The 22,935-nt window shown below is 38.0% G+C and overlaps 1 protein-coding gene and 1 non-coding gene across 2 annotated transcripts; one reads left to right on the forward strand and one right to left on the reverse strand.

Annotated features, from left to right (window-relative positions):
• The first annotated feature begins 765 nt into the window (after positions 1-765).
• LOC129651531 (lysozyme C, non-stomach isozyme) lies at positions 766-6,796 on the forward strand. Its single transcript, XM_055580225.1, has 4 exons — positions 766-916; positions 2,509-2,673; positions 4,535-4,613; positions 5,887-6,796. Exons 1-4 carry the CDS (start codon positions 781-783, stop codon positions 5,951-5,953), a joined length of 447 nt encoding a protein of 148 aa, XP_055436200.1. The 5' UTR covers positions 766-780; the 3' UTR covers positions 5,954-6,796.
• A 2,067-nt stretch (positions 6,797-8,863) lies between these two features.
• LOC129642497 (U6 spliceosomal RNA) lies at positions 8,864-8,966 on the reverse strand. The gene has a single exon (XR_008709766.1). It is a non-coding gene; the product is annotated as a U6 spliceosomal RNA (small nuclear RNA).
• Between the last annotated feature and the right edge of the window lie 13,969 nt (positions 8,967-22,935).

Here is a 22,935-nt window from a genome sequence, read left to right on the forward strand (position 1 = left end):
CTTGTGTCAAAGGGGAAGATTCTTGGGGTGGCATATTCTGTTATTCCTCTGAAGATTTTGCTATAAAATTCCCTTGCTTTACAATGACTCTTTATGTTCTAACATGAAAACGTGAAGTAAGACTTTGTCAGAAAGGAGTTAGGAATGTTATTTGCATGAGGCTTACTTCTAATAGTGAAACATTGATTTATAAATTAAGAATTTACAATAATAACCAAAAAGTTAGTAATGGAATCTGGCTGAACAAAGTAGTGTTGTATTATATACCTATCAGAACAACAGGCAGTGTTCTTTTGTGGAAAGTGTATATAAAATAATCTTAAGGGAAAAAGATGAAGGCAACATACAGAAGGCACATAAAGCAACTTAATGAAAAACATTTAATGAAAGATTGAAACTCATTTTTAGTTGAGTCAAATGTTCATTCAGATTTTTTTCTTCATACTTGCTCAAATTCATAATAGGAATAGGAATTCCTATTCAAAATAGGAAAAAGTTCCTCTTTTATCCATAGTGCTAATCCCAATTAGTCCTGAGCAATGTCTTTAAGCAATGCCATTTCACTAATTTATTGCAGATTAATTCTTAGGACATCAGAATGTCCCTCTTCAAACATAAGAAAGAAAATTTTAAAGTTAGTGAATCAATAAACATTTTCTATTTTCCACATGTCTCAGAGGGTGGAGCTCCCAAACCAGTTGCATAAGAAGGAAGTGAAAAGATGTTAAAAGCAGGGCCAGCTCCCCTGGGTCAGCCTGGAGGTCTGGCTTCTCAGTCAACATGAAGGCTCTCCTTATTCTGGGGCTTCTCCTCTTTTCGGTCGCTGTCCAAGGCAAGGTCTTTGAGAGATGTGAGCTTGCCAGAGCTCTGAAAAGATTTGGAATGGACAACTTTAGGGGAATCAGCCTGGCAAACTGTAAGTTAACTCTTTTTCATCCTTTCAAATAGTTAGCCAGGTGTGGAACAGATACTAATAGAGGATGAACAAAAAGAAAGTGTCTTTGAGTGAATGTTTTTTTCTTTCTTGGAGGGTTTATACACTTCAGTTCAGTTCAGTTCAGTTCAGTTCAGTCGCTCAGTCGTGTCCGACTCTTTGTGACCCCATGAACTGCAGCACACCAGGCCTCCCTGTCCATCACCAACTCCCGGAGTCCATCCAAACCCATGTCCATTGAGTCGGTGATGCCATACAACCATCTCATCCTCTGTCGTCCCCTTCTCCTCCTGCCCTCAATCTTTCCCAGCATCAGGGTCTTTTCAAATGAGTCAGCTCATCTGAGTTTCAGCTTCAATATCAGTCCTTCCAATGAAGACCCAGGACTGATCTCCTTTAGAATGGACTGGTTGGATCTCCTTGCAGTCCAAGGGACTCTCAAGAGTCTTCTGCAACACCACAGTTCAAAAGCTTGTACACTTACAATGGTTAAAAACATCAACTTGTTCTTTTAGAATCAGATGTACCAGGTGAAGGATTGAGGCATGGTGGGTCAAATTCTATATCATTCTAAGCATGCCAGGTCCCCATGTACTCCTCTAGCGCTACTAAATCTGACAGCTGGCACATGTAGACTGACTATAAGATACATTTGAGCACCTGGGACATGTCTGTCAAGCCCTTGTTGTTTGACTCTAGCCATTTCTAATTTGGATCTTGGGTTCTGAATAAGGTAGTATTTTTCTCATTTTTAATCCCCCTAACACGCTGTTGCACTTTTAACAGCAAGGTTTTTTAAAAATTACATTGAACTCTTAAAACAGGGACAGTAGAACTATTTCCCCTCAATCAATATCTATATAAGGATCCCTGAAATGCAGCATGAAATGACATTTTATTATTCTGACTCTAGTTCATTAATTATTTTTCATTTTCTTCCACAGAATTTAAGATGTGCCCTAAGGAAAATTTCCTTTGTATTTTAGTCCATATTTGTCAATGTCATCACTGTAGTTTTTATATTGAATTCAGGCATTCTCCTCCATAACTATTTTTGAATGAGTTAGCCAATGGCTAGATGGATGGATGGATGACCCAGCCTTTCCTATTCTATGATTCTTGCCTGCATTATAATATGATACCCAAATTCACCTTCGGTATCATAAATTTTCTTTCTCCCAGAAAAATCCTTATTTTTTCTAATAAAAAGCATTTTTCCATTAGCATATGCATCTGCTGCTAATGACCAAATCCACTCAACAACTCTGTTGATTTTCTGTTCTAGGCTCAATCCTACCTGGGTGTTAGTAGTAAGGAAAGTGTAATAGCAATGGAAGATATTTTTAAAAATATGTCATCTTTTTCATTTGTATTACCAAATCATTTGCTAATAAAAGAATTCTCTGAAGGGACCTTTAACACCAAAGTGTTAAAACACTTTACAAGTAAAATACCTCTTTATACTTATAAAGTAAGTTATTAGTAAAATAGAACTAGTTAAGTAGAACTGATTATGCTATGAACTGTAAGTCATATGATTTGCTCTTTATTACTTAAAATATGTTTTTTTTCAGGGATGTGTTTGGCCAGATGGGAAAGCAGTTACAACACACGTGCTACAAACTACAATGCTGGAGACAGAAGCACTGATTATGGGATATTTCAAATCAATAGCCGCTGGTGGTGCAATGATGGCAAAACCCCAGGAGCAGTTAACGCCTGTGGTATACCCTGCAGCGGTAAGACAGGATAATGTGGAGTCATGGCACAGGACTCACCTGGTTATACCTGTTGGGTTATCCAAAAAGTTCATCCAGGTTTTTCTGTAAACATCTTATGGGAAAACTGGGATGATCCTTTAGGTCAAGAGTCAATAGAAATAAAAAGGTCTTGAAGGGTTCATCAGGGACCTATAAAAACTCCATTTTAACATCTAGAAACTCTATTATCCTCCTCCTCATTTCTTAAGTAAGAAATTAAAGAGCTGGTATCATAAAAGTTTGCTGTTTGCTAACATAAAGGAGTTTCTGGAATGACCTATCACTTTATCATAACTGGACATATTGATGCTTTGTAAAGAACAATGCTATTCCTCCTACTTTCCTTGTTTGGGGAGGATTAGCGATAATTTTGTTGGTGGTCTTTTTTTTTTTAAATCTACCCTCCTTTATTGGAAAACAAAAGAATTACTAGTTAATCAAAGTGGAGGAATATGCGTGGTGTTTTTAAAAAATTGTTTTTACTTTTTACTATAAAATATTTTAAATATATGGACAATTAGAAACATTACTATAATAAGCGTCAATATGTTCATCATGTACTTTAACAGTTGTTAACATTTTAGCATATTTACTTCTTTATATATATGTATATAAACTTCTTTTTGATTTTAAGGTGAATTAGAAACATTATGATATTTCATTTATAAATTCTTTAGAACGAATCTCCAAAAATACAGCTCCTATATAAAAATTGTCATTCTAACAAATTAATTTATAGATTTGTTTAATTGAGGTGAAACAAGTATTCTATTGACTTCCTTTTAAAATAGAGAAAGCATGTGGAATCTTTTTTTAAAATTTTTAAAAATGTATTTATTTTTTTATTGAAGGATAATTGCTTTACAGAATTTTGTTCTTTTCTGTCAAACCTGAGTGTGAATCAGCCATAGGTACACATATGGTACACATATATCCCCTACCTTTTTCTTGAACCTCCCAAAGCATGTAGAATCTTTAGTGCCTGAAATATTGGAGAAATATAGCAGAATTGATACTGCTAAATTTTTAAATATTAAAAATCCTAGTAGTGAAGATGAGTCTAAGAATATACTTTTGTATCCAGTTAATTTATTTTAAAAATTTTGTATTATAGAATAACCTGTTGTCATTGAATAAAAATTCTTACTACCCAACATGTATGACCATTGGAAAATTTTGGTATCCACATGTTCTTTTGGAATACACAACAATCCCAGACATGAATGTAAAGTTTATATTATACATATTTGTACCCACATAACAAAAGTGAAATTGTACTATATTTACTGCTTTACAATTTTGTCTTTATTACACAAAATTATTTTTGTCAACAAATACCAATCCTTATTGTTTTTTAAAGAGGAATAGACTTTCACAATATAAATACTCCATAATGTATCAACCTAACTCTTACTGTTAAACATTTAGGCTAGTTCCACTTATGCCCTTTATTAATTGCTATGAAACACTTTGTATACATATGTTTCAGTACATCTATTATTATTTCTTTAGGATCAATTTCCAGCGTCGAATTGCTGAGCAAAAACCTGCTAGACCAGTTTCTGCTTCTTTGGCCTTTTTTTTTTTTTTAATTTCCTAGTTAAAAAAAAAACCTTTTATCATGCTAATTAATAATTCCAGAGCTTCCAATGACTTTGGTAAATGAGAAACAGATGCCAAATGGGATGGAATGAAGAGTTTCCCCCAACATCAACAGATAAATGGACCCTTAAAAATTATTTTAGTTGTTCTTTCCTCAGCCTAAGAGAATAAAGCTGACTGAGCCTAAACTTAACATTTCTATGGATGTTATTTTCACTTCTCACCACCTCTTTTTCAGTTTTGCTGCAAGATGACATCACTCAAGCTGTAGCATGTGCAAAGAGGGTTGTCAGTGATCCACAAGGCATTAGAGCATGGTATGTGTTTATTTTTTTCCCTTTCAGTTTTATTGAGATGTAATTAACATAAAGCACTATATTAGTTCAAGGTGTACAGCATAATGATTTGGCTTACATCAGGAAACAGTATCACAATAAATTTAGTGAACATCCATTATCTCACATGGATACAAAATTAAAGAAATAGAAGAAAACATTTTTTGTGTGTGATGAAAATTCTTAGGATTTACTCTCTTTTTAACAATTTTCATATATAAAATATAGCAGTGTTAATTATATTTATCAGGCTATATATTTGTTTTTGCTCTTTTGTCACTAAGTCACGTCTGACTTTTGTGATCAATAAACTGTAGCCTGCCAGGTTCCTCTGTCCATGGGATTATTCCAGGCAAGAATGCCGAGGCAGGTTGCTCTTCCCTCCTCCAGGAGATCTTCCTAACCCAGGGACTGAATTTGTATCTCCTGCACTGCAGGCAAATTCTTTACTGCCGAGCCACCAGGGAAGCCCCATGCTGTACATGATATCCCTAGTATTTATTTATCTTATAACTGGAAGTTTGTAGTACCTTTGACTGCCTTCATCCGATTCCCCTTCCCTCATTCTACCCAAATTCTCTTGTGGTTACCTCAAGAGGTAACCACAAATTTGACCTCTTTCTCTATGACTTTCTTGCTTTGTTTGTTTGTGTTTGAAATATAATGTATGTACAACACTATGTTAGTTCCCATTACAGAGCGTGGTATGTGTTAAGTATTAAAGGAGAGAGCTGTTTTATCCTATTGTTATGAAAGAAGTGAGAGAATATTTCCAAAGATCAAAGTATGGTACTAAGAACTGAAAATTGCAGCTTTAGATTCATGCTAAATGTTATATAGCATAGAAACAATCTACTTTAACTGATTCAAAATCTTATTCTTTTACTCCTCAATTTATTTTGGGGAATTTCTAGAGGTTTTAAGATTCTCTACCTTATACCAATTCTTTGTCATTTCTTGACATTATTTTTGGAATTAAGTAAATATGGAACACACTTTGCATTTGTGCTGTGAACTAACTACACAGGACTCAACATTTGCACTCAGATGTTCTGTGCCCTAGTGAAGGTTTGGGGGAGTTGTGAAGTACTTGATATAGTATCTCCAGTTAATAAATAGCAATACTTGGATCCGTCTGTAGCTTTTATTTCATGTATTGATAAACTATGTTGTTTTCCCAAAGGATTTGAAGTATATGTAATACGATGAAGCTTTGTTTCAACCTTATTACCATTTGTTTCATCTTTCTCTACAGGGTGGCATGGAGAAGTCATTGTCAAAACCAAGATCTCACGAGTTACATTCAGGGTTGTGGAGTGTAATGTTGGAATTTTTACTTCAACCCATTTTGTCTCTTTTTCATATTAAGGAAGTAATAGTTGAGGGAAAGGTCATACTTTCAAACAAATAATGTTTTTTTACAGAAGCAGGAGCATGTGGTCTTTCTTTTAAGATACTTAATATTTACTTCATGTATTTATTATTTGATATTAGGCCCACAGTGTATTTCAGTTTAACAGACCTAATGCTGGTGAATATTTGTCTAACATCGTAATTATCAAATATATATCCAGGACACTCAGTTCTTAAAGAAATAGCACACACTTAATCTTGAATCATACAAGTACTCCCTAATATTCAACAAAAATATAGCAAAATAATATCTTTAAACAAATTGATCTTAGGCAAAATCCCACGTGTGTAGTAGGCATGTAACACCATCATCTGTTCAGTAATCTCCAAAAACAGTAAAAGATAACTACTCTTTGTTGGGCAATATAAAATGTTAAATGAAGCAGAATACCAAAAGACTAAAAATGAAGAAAGCCTGATTTAAGAATTTTGTTTTCATAAAGTGTGACCTTTGTTTTAAATGTTGTCTTAAAAATGTTGGATTTACACAGCTTTAAAAATAAGCTCAGAATTTATATGTCAATCACTTTTAGCCCTTTTAAAGAACTTAATTGTGCATCTTGCTGTCATGAAGGATATAAAGGTGGATTAGATGAGCTGTTGTTTTTTCTTAATGTTATAAGCTTAGTTTCATGCATTATGACAAATTCAGAGGCAGAAGAGTTTGTAGGTATTGAAATCATTGCTAGTTAATCACAGGTGTGAAATCATGAATGCTATAAAAAGTACATTTTCAGTAAAAGCTTTGCAATTTATACTTTGTCTTTCTTTGTTAAGTCATTTGGTGTCTCCGAAAAAATGCATACATATATATTTGAGAAAAAGATTATCTGACACTTAGTATTTCCTACATCCTCATCTGTACCAAAACAGCTAGATTTTTTTTCTGTGTGTATATTCTCTTTAATCATAGAATTCACATTCACATTAAATAACTCATTTTTTCCTCAATGGATTTAATCATAAAGAGATAGGGTATATATCATCTTAAAAAAGCTCTTACAAAAACCAAAAATAGCTAGATATTGCTGAAGAAAAATACATAAGCATGCTGACAGATCTCTATTTTTTTATTTTTTTAGCTGTGCTACTATGTTTGTGGGATCTTAGTTCCCTGACCAGGGATTGAACCTGCATCCTCCACAGCAAAAGCTTGGAGTCCTAACCACCGGACCTCCAGGGAATTTCCCTCACACTAAATTCAAAAACACAAATCTCAAATGGGCCCTCTAATCAGCCTGGTCATCTTAGTCACTTCTCTGAAATCCTGTGTTGGTGTCCCATTTCCTCAAAAATGACTGTCACTATTTACTTCTCGGATAAGGCAATGGCACCCCACTCCAGTACTGTTGCCCGGAAAATCCCAAGGATGGAGGAGCCTGGTAGGCTGCAGTCCATAGGGTCGCTAAGAGTCAGACACGACTGAGCAACTTCACTTTCACTTTCCACTTTCATGCATTGGAGAAGGAAATGGCAACCCACTCCAGTGTTCTTGCCTGGAGAATCCCATGGACGGAAAAGCCTGGTAGGCTGCAGTCCATGGGGTCGCACAGAGTCGGACACGACTGAAGCAACTTAGCAGCAGCAGCATTTACTTCTCTCATTTCAAAGTCCTGGCACACACGCCAACCACTGGCCTTCCACACTCTGTTCGTGGTAGACGACCCAGCCTCACCTTACACTGACAGAACAGAAGCAACTCATATAAACCCCCCCACCTCCTGGCCACCATAACAGAGCTCAGGTCTTTCCGTGGGCTCACCCTCCCTTCCTTCCCCTTTATCACTGGGATGGAGGGCCTTGCTCCTGCCAATGGCAGTGTCTCCACATGCAGTCTTCATCACAGCCCTCTCACTACTCCAGTTTAGGCTGAGGGTTTTCTGATCCTGAGTTTCTCCCTCTTTGCTGGATCATCCCCTTTACTGTACGAACTGCCCTGGTAACCTTTCATCTTGCAAATAACCCTCCAGGTACAACATCATTTTAGATTCCCTTTTACCGCAACTGGGGCTTCCCTGGAGGCTCAGATGGTAAAGCGTCTGCAGGCAATGCAGGAGACCTGGGTTCGATCCCTGGGTTGGGAAGATCCCCTGGAGAAGGAAATGACAACCCACTCCAGTACTCTTGCCTGGAAAATTCCGTGGACTGAGGAGCCTGGTAGGCTACAGTCCATGGGGTCACTAAGAGTCGGACACGACTGAGTGACTTCACTTCACTTTACCGCAACTATCTTCCTGGTGGCTCAAGAACCCTGAAGCTTCTCCACAACAACTGTGTGGTGGTGGTGGTGGTTTAGTCACTGAATCGTGTCCGGCTCTTGCGACCCCATGTACTGTAGCCTGCCAGGCTACTCTATCTATGGGATTCTACAGGCAAGTATACTGGAGTGGGTAGCCATTTCCTTCTCCAGGGGATCTTCCCAACCCAGGAATCAAACATGGGTCTTCTGCACTGCAGGCAGATTCTTTACTGACTGAGCTATAAGGGAAGCCCACAACAGCTGTACCCTTTTATATTTCCATGAGCCATGCATAAAAATTTCTAGACATTTTGATTAAACTTGTTATTTTCTCTTTTTCTTATACTAGCCATCTTGTTGGGTTTATAGTATGACATTGTGAACTATGATTTTATTGATTTATTTTTTCCTTGAGTTCTATCTGTTTTTGCCTCCTGTAGTTTGACACTGTTGTTAGGCACATATGCATTAAGAATTGTTATGTCTTTGTGGAGAATTGACCCCTTTCTCATTATGTAATGAATGTACTTCTTTATCAACTGTGATTTTTTTTTATGTCATAAAATGGGCTTTCATGTCTAAAAATATGGAAGGCTTCACGAATTTGTGTGTCATTCTTGTGCAGGGACCATGCTCATCTTATCTGTATCATTCCAATTTTTGTGTATTTGCTGCCAAAGCAAGCACCAGCTGTGATTTTTAAAGCAACTCATCTTTAGCCAGTCTTTCTGAAGCATTTAACAAAATTTTCTTTGAACCAATTGTGTTTGCACTCATGTTTTGTTGGTTTACATAATATTAAGCTATGAAATCACAGGAAAAAGTACTATTGATACAGTTTAGGAACACATGCACCGAGTCTCATGGAAAGTAATTAGTAATAGAAGTTCCTGGGCATAAATGTGTGAATAAGTCAGTTTTATAGACAAACTGTATAGCTAGGTTATGTGTTATTGTTGTTGTTCAGTGGCTCAGTTGTGTCTGACTCTTTGCAACTCCCATGAATGGCAGGTTATGTGGAGGGTATTTTAATCAGTTCTTATCATTGGATATTCAGCTTATTTCACTAGATTTTTGATTTGTATAAAGGATACTATAATGAATCTCTTTATAAGTAAATCTAAATGCATTTTCCAAAAAGTAGTTTCTTGTGGTGCTTGATTTAATAAGCATGAGCAATTGAATTTTTGTTTGTTTGTTTTTTCTTTTTTTCTTAATTTTATTTTTTGTGGAGTTTTTTTGTTTGTTTATCTGAACAATTGAATTTTTGACACATGAAGTTACTCTCTAACCTTCACCACAGCTGTATGTGAAAATGCATATTTCTTCACATCTTTTTCAGTAATAGGTGCTTTAAAATATATTGATTTTTAGTGGTGAAAATTGGTATCTTTTAAAATATTTTGTGATTTTTTTTTACGTTAGCTTAGCTTTAAACTCAAACATTTTAAAATATTGTATTAAAAATTTTTTTAAATATTAGCGTGCTGTCATCCAGTGACAACTTTATGTAAGAAATAAACGAGTAAGTCATAATTTAGTAATTTCATCTTGTAATTGAGGAAACAATTAAGTGTATGCATTCAGACCCCAAGTAATATAACCAATTAAGGGCAAACTCAAGAGCTGACAAATCCAAGCCAGACTCTCATCCAAGATCTGAAAGATTCTTTTCTTTTCCATTGTCCCTGTTAAGTCACAGCAGTATAGTCAAACCAAAAGATCAGATGATGATGAGAATAATACTCTGATTATTTTGATGAAAGCTGTTAATAAAACCTTTCTATCTTTATGCTGAAAATCTTTCTAAATTTGCTCAGTGGACATAAAAACAGAAGGGAAGGAATTTTGTAGCAACATATTTTCTATTTATATATAGATTAATTAGGGAATATATTTACCATCTCTTTGAAGAGTATAGTATTATAATATCATTATGAATAGAATTCTCAGGGTAGGTGTAAGATTGTAGGCTTAATTTTACTTAGCTATGTGATATCAGTTTTGTTTTTAACCCTACGTAGAAAACAAAATGCCCCTTTCTGAATGCCACGTATAGCATAGAATACTATACATTGCATTCAGAAAGGGGATATAAGCCAAGGAAAATTCTTTCTGCCCTTTGAGAGCCAGGAAATAAGATAATTCATACTCAGTGAATACTCAAAATGACTACAATGTGCAAAATTCCATGAGCACACAAAGAAAAAAGACCATATGTTGTCTTGGAAGAAAGCAGTTGAAGGGACTAGTACATCCTGGCCACTTTCCCATGTGGTATTTTTAATGTAAGCATCAAATCAATTCCATTGGAGTTCCTCATTTTACAGGTGAGGAAAGAAATTTAGGAAGATTCAGTAGCAAAGCAGTAATCCACTTAGGGTCAGAAGAGCCAATCTAGAGCATGTGACAGGGGGACTTAGTGGCTATTACTTACAGAAGACAGGAGACAGCGTGAAAGACTCCACAAATAAAGCATCAGAATCAACATCAGTACAGAAACCAGTCGACTGAGCGACTGAACTGAACTGAGCTGAATATAATGGGCATTAGTTCAGCAATTCATTCTGACATGATTCAGGGAAAATAGTGCTTTATAACATTCTCTTTAAACTTTCCTATAAATTTATGCTTCTCTAAGAATTGTAATCATTTATTTGAGCTTTATCAGCTTTTAGAAAAAAACATGTTGTACTTTCTTTATTGTCAGTTTTCTCTTCAAGTCTTTGAAAATATAGTTCAGAGACCTTAGTATGTTTTTGAACTCCTGTTGCAATGTTTGAACAGTTTTATCATGGGTAGATCATCTAAGTTGGCATGCATGTTTAAAATACTTCATCTGCCAGATGGACCTGAAAAGAACACAAATAATAGTTGCAAAATGTTGAATCCAACTCAACAAATCCCAGTAGTGAAGAAGTAACATTTTCTTCATTGAATTTAAAGTAACTAGACAGAGCACATGTTGTGTACTTGTTCATGTTTTAAAGGAATACTTTTTTCACATCTTTTATTATAGCTTTCTTATCATAAAACTGACCACAAATGTCATTCAACAACAGGTTCAAATCACCCAGAACGTGCTTCACTCTGTTGAATAAAGCCATAGCTAGTTCTCAGTTGATAAGAAAGTTAAAAATCACTCATAAGGTTTTCTATATTAACCATATTACACAACAATCAACAATTGATCAGGGCTGTCACATCTTAAATAAAATCTCCAGTAATGGACTATTACTTGCTGTCTGATTTCTCTTATTTACCACCTAATTTTATACATGTTTTCTGATTCTAAAATTAATTTTTATTAACATGATTTGGATAAATGTTAAATTAACTTTTCTCATTTTAGTATTTTCTCAAATGCTCCTGGATTGAAAGCAGCAGCTATTTTGATAATTCCTATGAAATATTTGTTATTTACGAATGCCACTGTTCATTATGAACTCTAAAAGAAAATAGTTTTGCTTTAAAATCTTTTTTTAAAATACAATTGGCCTTCCTTTTTTTTTTTTTTTTAGTTTATTTGGCTGCAATGAGTCTGTTTCTTCATGCAGTATCTTCGGTTGTGGCATGCAGGCTTGTTCCTTGACAAGGGACCAAACTCGGGCCCCCTGCATTGGGAACATGGAGTCTTAATCACTGGACTGCCAAGAAAGTGCTTTTTGCTTTAAAATTTTAATAGCCACAACTATTAGCACTTTAGAATAATACTTAATGTTCTTTTTTAAATCTGTGTTTAATAAGACTTTGGTCTAAGGGAGTTTTTATTTGATTTATGTGTAAACAAAGAAAACATAAGAAGACAAGAAAATGAATATAATGTAATAGCCCCTATTGGATCCTGGAACAGAAAAAGAACATTAGTGGGAAAACTAATGGGATCTAAAGAAAGCCTAGAATTTAGTTAGTAGTAATCTACTAATGTCTACATCTTATGTAACTCTATTTATCAAAACTAAGAAATTGACACTGGGGAAACTTAGTGATTTAACTGTTTGTACTATTTTTGCAACTTTTCTGTAAATATAGAAAAATGTTTTAAAGGCACAAAGGCAATTTAAAGGTAGTGGAGAAAGGATAGCCTTTTAACAAGTGGTGCTGGAACAACTAGACATCTGTATGCAAAAAAAATGAACTTGAATCAATACTGCACACTACATATGGAAAATAACTCAAGACAGATTTTAGATCTAAATGAAAAACCTAAAACTATAGAACTTCAAGAAGAAAAATAAGAGAAAATCTTGTGACCTGTAAGGCAAAGATTTCTTAGATACAAAAGCAAAAGCACAATCAAAAAAAACAACAAATAAATAACTTGAAATTTAACACAATCATGGAAAATAGATGGGGAAACAGTGGAAACAATGTCAGACTTTATTTTTTGGGGCTCCAAAATCACTGCAGATGGTGACTGCAGCCATGAAATTAAAAGACGCTTGCTCCTTGGAAGGAAAGTTATGACCAACCTAGATAGCATATTGAAAAGCAGAGACATTACTTTGCCAACAAAGGTCTGTCTAGTCAAGGCTATGGTTTTTCCAGTAGTCATGTATGGATGTGAGAGTTGGACTGTGAAGAAAGCTGAGTGCCGAAGAATTGATGCTTTTGAACTGTGGTGTTGGAGAAGACTCTTGAGAGTCCCTTGGACTGCAAGGAGATCCAACCAGTCCATTCTGAAGGAGATCAGCCCTGGGATTTCTTTGGAAGGAATGATGCTAAAGCTGAAACTCCAGTACTTTGGCCACCTCATGTGAAGAGTTGATTCATTGGAAAAGACTCTGATGCTGGGAGGGATTGGGGGCAGGAGGAGAAGGGGATGACAGAGGATGAGATGGCTGGATGTCATCACTGACTCAATGGACTTGAGTCTGAGTGAACTCCAGGAGTTGGTGATGGACAGGGAGGCCTGGCGTGCTGCGATTCATGGGGTCTCAAAGAGTCGGTCACGACTGATCGACTGAACTGAACTGAACTGATAAAACTTATGCTTTAAAAAAAACACTGCTAAGGTAATGAAAAGATTGGGAGAAAATCTTTTCAAAGCACATGCTTGGTGAAGGAACAAGAGGAATCTTTTGGAAGTGAAGAATATGTTCATTCTTTTGACTGTGGTGATGGTCTCATGAGTGTATGAATACATAAAAATGTATCAAATTGTATGCTTTAAAAATGTGTAGTTTATTGTATGCTATTTACACCTCAATAAAACGGTTAAAACATTTCTTTTTTTAAAAAGTTATTTTTTACTTTTGGCTGTGCTTGATCCTAGTTGCTATACTTGGGCTTTCAATAGTTGCAGCAAGCTGGGGGTTACTCTGGAGTTGCAGTGCTCAGGCTTCTCACTGAAGTCACTTCTCTTGTGGAGCAAGGGCTCTATGGCACATGGGCTGTAAGGGCGCTTGGTCTCCAAGGCATGTAGGCTTGGTAGTTGTAGTACTTGGGCTTCAGTTCAGTTCAGTTTAGTCACTCAGTCGTGTCTGACTCTTTGCGACCCCATGAATCGCAGCACGCCAGGCCTCCCTGTCCATCACCAACTCCCAGAGTTCACTGAGACTCACATCCATCGAGTCAGTGAAGCCATCCAGCCATCTCATCCTCTGTCATCCCCTTCTCCTCCTGCCCCCAATCCCTCCCAGCATCAGAGTCTTTTCCAATGAGTCAACTCTTCACATGAGGCGGCCAAAGTACTGGAGTTTCAGCTTTAGCATCATTCCTTCCAAAGAAATCCCAGGATTGATCTCCTTCAGAATGGACTGGTTGGATCTCCTTGCAGTCCAAGGGACTCCCAAGAGTCTTCTCCAACACCACAGTTCAAAAGCATCAATTCTTCAGCACTCAGCTTTCTTCATAGTCCAACTCTCACATCCATATGTGACCACTGGAAAAACCATAGCCTTGACTAGACGGACTTTTGTTGGCAAAGTAAGGTCTCTGCTTTTGAATATGCTGTCTACGTTGGTCATAACTTTTCTTCCAAGGAGTAAGCGTCTTTTAATTTCATGGCTGCAGTCACCATCTGCAGTGATTTTGGAGCCCCCCAAAATAAAGTCTGACACTGTTTCCACTGTTTCTCCGGGCTTGGTTGCCCAGCAGATGTGAAATCTTCCTGCACCAGGAATCGAACCTATGTCCCCTGCATTGGCAGGCAGATTCTTATCCATTGAACCACAAGGAAAGTCTTGGGTTTTTTGTTTTGTTTGCTTATTTAATTGGCTGCATTTGGTCCTAGCTGTGGCATGCAAGCTTAATTGATCTGCAGCAGGTGGGATCTTAATTCCCTGACCAGAGATCGAACCTGCATCCCCCACATTGCAAGGTGGATTCTTTTTTTTTTTTTTTAATTAAAATTTGTATTTTATTTTATTTAAAAAATTCTACAGTGCTTTAAAATTTTCAGAAGTTTCACACACATTTCATATAATCCCATAATAACCTTTTAAAAATTCCCTACTCCAGTGTTGCCCTTCCCCATTCCCTATCCCCACTGCTGCTGCTGCTGCTGCTAAGTGGCTTCAGTTGTGTCCGACCCTGTGTGACCCCATAGACGGCAGCCCACCAGGCTCCCCCGTCCCTGGGATTCTCCAGGCAAGTGGTAACCACTAATTTGTTCTCTGTGAGTCTGCTTTTTTGGCAAGGTGGATTCTTAACCACTGGACAACAAGAGAAGTTCTTTTGTTGTTGTTGTTTGTTTGTTTTCTTAAAAATGAACGAAGGAGAAATTCACATAAAAAACTAATCGAGTATGAGCACTGCCACTACTGAAACCCACGTGCCCTAGAGCCCATGCTCTGCAACAAGTGAGGCTCAGTTCAGTCGCTCAGTCTAGTCCGACTCTTGTGACCCCATGGACTGCAGCACACCAGGCTTCCCTGTCCATCACCAACTCCCAGAGCTTGCTCAAACTCATGTCCATCGAGTCAGTGATGTCATCCAACAGTCTCATCCTCTGTTGTCCCCTTCTCCTGCCTTCAGTCTTTCCCAGCAACAGGGTCTTTTTCAATGAGTCCATTCTTTGCATCAGGTGGCCAAAGTATTGGAGTTTCAGCTTCAGTATGAGTCCTTCCAATGAATATTCAGGACTGATTTCCTTTAGGATGGACTAGTTGGATTTCCTTGCAGTCCAAGGGACTCTCAAGAGTCTTCTCCAACACCACAACTCAACAGCATCAATTCTTCAGCCCTCAGCTTTCTTTATAGTCCAACTCTCACATCCATACATGAGTACTGGAATAACCATAGCTTTTACTAGATGGACCTTTGTTGGTAAAGTGATGTCTCTGCTTTTTAATATGCTGTCTAGGTTGGTCACAGTTTTTTCCAAAAAGCAAGTGTCTTTTAATTTTGTGACTGCAGATACCATCTGCAGTGATTTTGGAGCCCCCCAAAATTAAGTCTGTCACTGTTTCCATTGTTTCCCCATCTATTTTCCATGAAGTGATGGGACCGGATGCCATGATCTTAGCTTTTTGAATGTTGAGTTTCACTCTCCTTTTTCACTTTCATCAAGAGGCTCTTTAGTTCTTCACTTTCTGCCATAAAGGTGGTGTCATCTATATATCTGAGATTATTGATATTTCTCCTGGCAATCTTGATTCCAGCTTGTGCTTCTTCCAGTCCAGCATTTCTCATGATGTACCCTGCATATAAGTTAAATAAGCAGGGTGACAATATACAGCCTTGACGTACTCCTTTCCCATTTTGGAACCATTCTGTTGTTCCATGTCCATTTCTAACAGTTGCTTCTTGACCCGAATGCAGATTCCTTAGGAGGCAGGCAAGGCGGTCTGATATTCCCATCTCTTAACGAATTTTCCAGTTTGTTGTGATCCACACAGTCAAAGGCTTTGGTGTAGTCAATAAAGCAGAAGTACAAGAGAGGTTACTGCTACTGTAAAAACCTTCCTTCCAACCTCCACTGGGGGCTAGAAAGAAAAATTTCCCATGAACATTGGAACATTCTGTATATTCCCCCCCTCCAAATGCTTTTTATTTTTAGCATATGGTACATAATAGGAAAGTGACCAATTTTGGAGTGATACCAAGCACAGACCTAATCTTTAGTGAATTTCAAAAGAAGTTTAGCTTATGATCAGTAATGTTATTTCCAGGAATCTCTGTTTTCAAAGGCTGTAACTGAGATGGAAGTCTTCTGGAGACTTCACCGTGGCTGCATGCCCCATCGTATATGTGTGATACAAAAGGAATGCACTACGCTGTACATTTCCTTAAACATTAAGAAATATATATATACAATAGACACTGAGTCAGGATTATTTAAAACTTACATGCATGCTAAGTCGCTTCAGTCATGTCTGACTCTTTGTGACCCCATGGACTGTATACAGTTATAACATCAGGCTCCTGTGTCCATGGGATTCTCCAGGCAAGAATACTGGAGTGGGTTGCCATGCCCTCCTCCAGGGGATCTTCTCAATCCAGGAATCAAATCCTTGTCTCTCACATCTCCTGCATTGGCATGCAGGTTCTTTACCACTAGCGCCACCCAAGAAGCCCTAAAACACACATATAATGTACATAAAGAATGATACTCCAGTTTGAGAAGCAGAAGTAGGTATCGCTAACTCCAGTTCCTGCTAAGAATTGAGGACGTTGAATCAGAAACATTATATGATACTAAGGAAAAATAGCAGGGTGGTCTTGAAAAGAGGAAGTGTTATCTGTCTGTAACTGTCAGGGGTTCTCTAGAAATGAGAGTAGTTGATGTGTCTGTTCTTCATTTCCCAAATTCTGAAAGCTTGGTCTCATCAGCAGCATTCGTCTTCTTCTCCCACTTGTCTTCACGTTCTGTTCTTGTAAATAACACAGTGTAAGTGTTTTAGGATTCTGTGGGTTCGGGTTTTGTTGGTTCTCCCTCTTTGTTCTGTGTCTACTCCTGTGTTTGTGTTTTGATCTCTTTTTCTTCATCCATAATTTCTTGACAATTGAAGTAGAAAATTTTTTCTTTTACTAATGTTAGTGTTGAATCATACCTTCTGAATTGGCTTGAGTATATTGGCATAAGTAATCTTTTGTCTCAAACATATGGCCTTATTTCTCATTATTCTGGAGACCTAAGTTGACTCTTTATTTAAAAGGCGATTCTGTCTTTGAAATTCTAGGTTACCTTTTGTAATTGTTGCCTCCAGTTGGAGAAGCACATCCTTCTGTAGTATGTTGCTAGTATTTATTTGTAAGCTTGGATTACTTCCCTGCATCATTTGTTATATCAAAACATTATTGTAATGCAGGTGATCAAGAGAGAAGAATAACACCTTAATTGTAGGTGGAGTATACTTATATACAGGAATTTACAAATTTTGTTGAATATATACACTGTACACATGAATGTCCTTTCTGAGAGGGCAGAGGAGAAACCTCAAAGGGGCATAAGACCTCAAGTACCTCATCGTGATGAATCTGAGGACAACATGACAGCAAATCTCAGAATAGACAGTAAAGTAGATTATGTGTGATTGACATATGCCTGCCATAAGCTCTGCATTCTCTGTGTTCAAGGTTGGCTTACTCGATGAAGAGTGGGTTGGAGGGAAGAGAAACTGGAGGGAAAGAGACTACTTAGAAAGCTAAGTCAGGCCAAGTCAGTAGTCCTGGCATGAAATTCAGATCTAAACCAAATAACATCGAGGATATTTGACTTGTGGTGGATTAAATTTTTTACATGAGGAAGGTAATTTTAGGTGTAGTTTTTCTATATTTAGGTTTATTTTATTCCCATTATTTTTTTACAAAAATTACTCATGTGTGTACGTATGTGAGCATGTGTAAATTTTCTCATTAGAAGATGCATACTTATGAGGAAAAGTAGATGTGTCTTAACTTCCTAGAAGTTAAAGCATCCGTTCATTTTTTTTTAAAGCAGGTTAGAGTTTACCATTCTATATGTTCATATAGCATTTCCACTGGAGAAGGGAATGGCAAACCACTTCAGTATTCTTGCCTTGAGAACCCCATGAACAGTATGAAAAGGCAAAATGATAGGATACTGAAAGAGAAACTCCCCAGGTCAGTAGGTGCCCAATATGCTACTGGAGATCAGTGGAGAAATAGCTCCAGAAAGAATGAAGGGATGGAGCCAAAGCAAAAACAATACCCAGCTGTGGATGTGACTGGTGACAGAAGCAAGGTCCGATGCTCTAAAGAGCAATATTGCATAGGAACCTGGAATGTCAGGTCCATGAATCAAGGCAAATTGGAAGTGGTTAAACAAGAAATGGCAAGAGTTAATGTCGACATTCTAGGAATCAGCAAACTGAAATGGACTGGAATGGGTGAATTTAACTCAGATGACCATTATACCTACTACTGCGGGCAGGAATCCCTCAGAAGAAATGGAGTGGCCATCATGGTCAACAAAAGAGTCTGAAATGCAGTACTTGGATGCAATCTCAAAAACGACAGAATGATCTCTGTTCGTTTCCAAGGTAAACCATTCAATATCACCGTAATCCAAGTCTACGCCCCAACCAGTAATGCTGAAGAAGCTGAAATTGAACGGTTCTATGAAGAGCTACAAGACCTTTTAGAACTAACACCCAAAAAAGATGTCCTTTTCATTCTAGGGGACTGGAATGCAAAAGTAGGAAGTCAAGAAACACCTGGAGTAACAGGCAAATTTGGCCTTGCAATACGGAATGAAGCAGGGCAAAGACTAATAGAGTTTTGCCAAGAAAATGCACTGATCATAGCAAACACCCTCTTCCAACAACACAAGAGAAGACTCTATACATGGACATCACCAGATGGTCAACACAGAAATCAGATTGATTATATTCTTTGCAGCCAAAGATGGAGAAGCTCTATACAGTCAGCAAAAACAAGACCAGGAGCTGACTGTGGCTCAGACCATGAACTCCTTATTGCCAAATTCAGACTGAAATTGAAGAAAGTAGGGAAAACTACTAGACCATTCAGGTATGACCTAAATCAAATCCCTTATGATTATACAGTGGAAGTGAGAAATAGATTTAAGGGCCTAGACCTGAGAGATAGAGTGCCTGATGAACTATGGAATGAGGTTCGTGACATTGTACAGGAGACAGGGATCAAGATCATTCCCATGGAAAAGAAATGCAAAAAAGCAAAATGGGTGTCTGGGGAGGCCTTACAAATAGCTGTGAAAAGAAGAGAAGTGAAAAGCAAAGGAGAAAAGGAAAGATATCAACATCTGAATGCAGAGTTCCAAAGAATCGCAAGAAGAGATAAGAAAGCCTTCTTCAGCGATCAATGCAAAGAAATAGAGGAAAACAACAGAATGGGAAAGACTAGGGATCTCTTCAAGAAAATCAGATATACCAAAGGAACATTTCATGCAAAGATGAGCTCGATAAAGGACAGAAATGGTATGGACCTAACAGAAGCAGAAGATATTAAGAAGAGATGGCAAGAATACACAGAAGAACTGTACAAAAAAGATTTTCATGACCCAGATAATCACGATGGTGTGATCACTGACCTAGAGCCAGACATCCTGGAATGTGAAGTCAAGTGGGCCTTAGAAAGCATCACTACGAACAAAGCTAGTGGAGGTGATGGAATTCCAGTGGAGCTATTCCAAATCCTGAAAGATGATGCTGTGAAAGTGCTGCACTCAATATGCCAGCAAATTTGGAAAACTCAGCAGTGGCCACAGGACTGGAAAAGGTCAGTTTTCATTCCAATCCCAAAGAAAGGCAATGCCAAAGATTGCTCAAACTATCACACAATTGCACTCATCTCACACGCTAGTAAAGTAATGCTCAAAATTCTCCAAGCCAGGCTTCAGCAATATGTGAACCGTGAACTTCCTGATGTTCAAGCTGGTTTTAGAAAAAGCAGAGGAACCAGAGATCAAATTGCCAACATCTGCTGGATCAGGGAAAAAGCAAGAGAGTTCCAGAAAAACATCTATTTCTGCTTTCTTGACTATGCCAAAGCCTTTGACTGTGTGGATCACAATAAACTGTCGAAAATTCTGAAAGAGATGAGAATACCAGACCACCTGATCTGCCTCTTGAGAAATTTGTATGCAGGTCAGGAAGCAACAGTTAGAACTGGACATGGAACAACAGACTGGTTCCAAATAGGAAAAGGAGTTCATCAAGGCTGTATATTGTCACCCTGTTTATTTAACTTCTATGCAGAGTACATTATGAGGAAACGTTGGACTGGAAGAAACACAAACTGGAATCAAGATTGCCGGGAGAAATATCAATAACCTCAGATATGCAGATGACACCACCCTTATGGAAGAAAGTGAAGAGGAACTGAAAAGCCTCTTGATGAAAGGGAAAGTGGAGAGTGAAAAAGTTGGCTTAAAGCTCAACATTCAGAAAACAAAGATCATGGCATCCGGTCCCACCACTTCATGGGAAATAGATGGGGAAACAGTGGAAACAGTGTCAGACTTTATTTTTCTGGGCTCCAAGATGACTACAGAGGGTGACTGAAGCCATGAAATTAAAAGACGCTTACTCCTTGGAAGGAAAGTTATGACCAACCTAGATAGCATATTCAAAAGCAGAGACATTACTTTGCCAACAAAGGTTCGTCTAGTCAAGGTTATGGTTTTTCCTGTGGTCATGTATGGATGTGAGAATTGGACTATGAAGAAGGCTGAGGGCTGAAGAATTGATGCTTTTGAACGGTGGTGTTGGAGAAGACTCTTGAGAGTCCCTTGGACTGCAAGGAGATCCAACCAGTCCATTCTGAAGGAGATCAGCCCTGGGATTTCTTTGGAAGGAATGATGCTAAAGCTGAAACTCCAGTACTTTGGCCACCTCATGCGAAGAGTTGACTCATTGGAAAAGACTCTGATGCTGGGAGGGATTGGGGGCAGGAGGAGAAGGGGACGACAGAGGATGAGATGGCTGGATGGCATCACTGACTCGATGGACGTGAGTCTCAGTGAATTCCGGGAGTTGGTGATGGATAGGGAGGCCTGCCGTGCTGCGATTCATGGGGTCGCAGAGTCGGACACGACTGAGTGATCTGATCTGAAGTTATTCTTTAATTGAAAATCCTTTTGAATTGACAATCAAGAAAACTATTTCCCAAAATAAAAGTGTAAGGCACCAATACTAGCCCTTATCATCTTTGGGTCAGGTCATGTGAGACAATGTGAAAATGGTCCTATGTTTGTGAGTTCAGTTCCTATTTGACTGAGTTGGAAATAGACCACTCACATGCCAGCAAGCAGCCAACTCAGAGAGGTATGAAGTTGACCTGAGGTGAGGGGTTGGGCTGAGAAAATGTGTGGCTGAATCTTAAACAACTTGGAGTGATGTCAAAGGGAGAACAGAATCATCTTTAATTCAATGTGTACAGATAAATTGTTGTTAATAAGATTAGCATATTATCTTATTTACTTCCTAAGGGGAGAATAAAATGTTTGTGGAGTGGGGCAAAAATACAACCCAAGTACATGACCTTATTCCCCTATTTGCAACAATTTATTCTCTCTCCCAACACTGTGTGATGTTACCAGAGCTAATTTACAGATTGAAATTACTGCTTTCTAGTTCAGTGAGAGAAATTTAATGATCTTGCAGTTGCATTGACATATATAAAAAGATCCAACCAATCCTTAAACCCCAAAGTCATACTTAACAGAGAAGTGAAATCAGAATACTCTTCTAGAAAGAGGAAACTAAAACAGGAACATTTCCATCTCTTTGTAAATAGGATTATGTTTTATCACATGTTTAAAAAATTGGCTACCTATTTCATGATAGTTTCTCAATGATGAATGCCCACTTTTTGTGCAAATTGAGAAATGATTTTTGTAACCCGACCTATGTGGGAAGGGAAATATTTGTTCACAATGTGAAAAGAAGTGAAATCCACCCTAAGTTCTGATTGCATTGACCCTGGAAGTTTAAGGGCTTCCCTCATAGTTCAGTTGGTAAAGAATCCACCTGCAATGCAGGAGACCCCAATTCGATTCTTGGGTTGAGAAGATCTGCTGGAAAAGGGATAGGCTACCCACTCCAGAATTCTTGAGCTTCCCTTGTGGCTCAGCTAGTAAGGAATCTGCCTGCAATGTGGGAGGCCTGGGTTCGATTCCTGGGTTGGGAAGATCCCTTGGAAAAGGGAAAGGCTACATAGTATTCTGGCCTGGAGAATTCCATGGACTCTATAGTCCATGGGGTCGCAAAGAGTCACACACGACTGAGCAACCTTCACTGGAAATTTAAATACAACAGAAATAATAGTACAAAGGAAGTATGCACAAAGAAATCAAAAGCTTTCCATAATTATCAGTTGTACATACATTAAGAATATTGATTTTTTAGAGGCTCCTTTAGTGGTCTAAAGCTGAGCGCCGGAGAATTGATGCTTTTGAACTGTGGTGTTGGAGAAGACTCTTGAGAGTCCCTTGGACTGCAAGGAGATCCAACCAGTCCATCCTAAAGGAGATCAGTCCTGGGTGTTCATTGGAAGGACTGATGCTGAAGCTGAAACTCCAATACTTTGGCCACCTCATGCGAAGAGTTGACTCATTGGAAAAGACTCTGATGCTGGGAGGGCTTGGGGGCAGGAGGAGAAGGGGATGACAGAGGATGAGATGGCTGGATGGCATCACCAACTCTATGGACATGAGTTTGGGTAAACTTCGGGAGTTGATGATGGACAGGGAGGCCTGGTATG

Source organism: Bubalus kerabau, chromosome 1 (assembly GCF_029407905.1).
Source record: "Bubalus kerabau isolate K-KA32 ecotype Philippines breed swamp buffalo chromosome 1, PCC_UOA_SB_1v2, whole genome shotgun sequence".
Taxonomy (NCBI): domain Eukaryota; kingdom Metazoa; phylum Chordata; class Mammalia; order Artiodactyla; family Bovidae; genus Bubalus; species Bubalus kerabau.

What these genes read in the sequence shown, in the direction of transcription:
- LOC129651531 (XM_055580225.1), top strand. Translation starts at nt 781, where the DNA reads ATGAAGGCTCTCCTTATTCTGGGGCTTCTCCTCTTTTCGGTCGCTGTC. An exon ending in CTGTGGTATACCCTGCAGCG is followed by an intron (nt 2,674 to 4,534) that starts GTAAGACAGGAT and finishes CCTCTTTTTCAG; the next exon opens with TTTTGCTGCAAGATGACATC. An exon ending in CCACAAGGCATTAGAGCATG is followed by an intron (nt 4,614 to 5,886) that starts GTATGTGTTTAT and finishes CTTTCTCTACAG; the next exon opens with GGTGGCATGGAGAAGTCATT.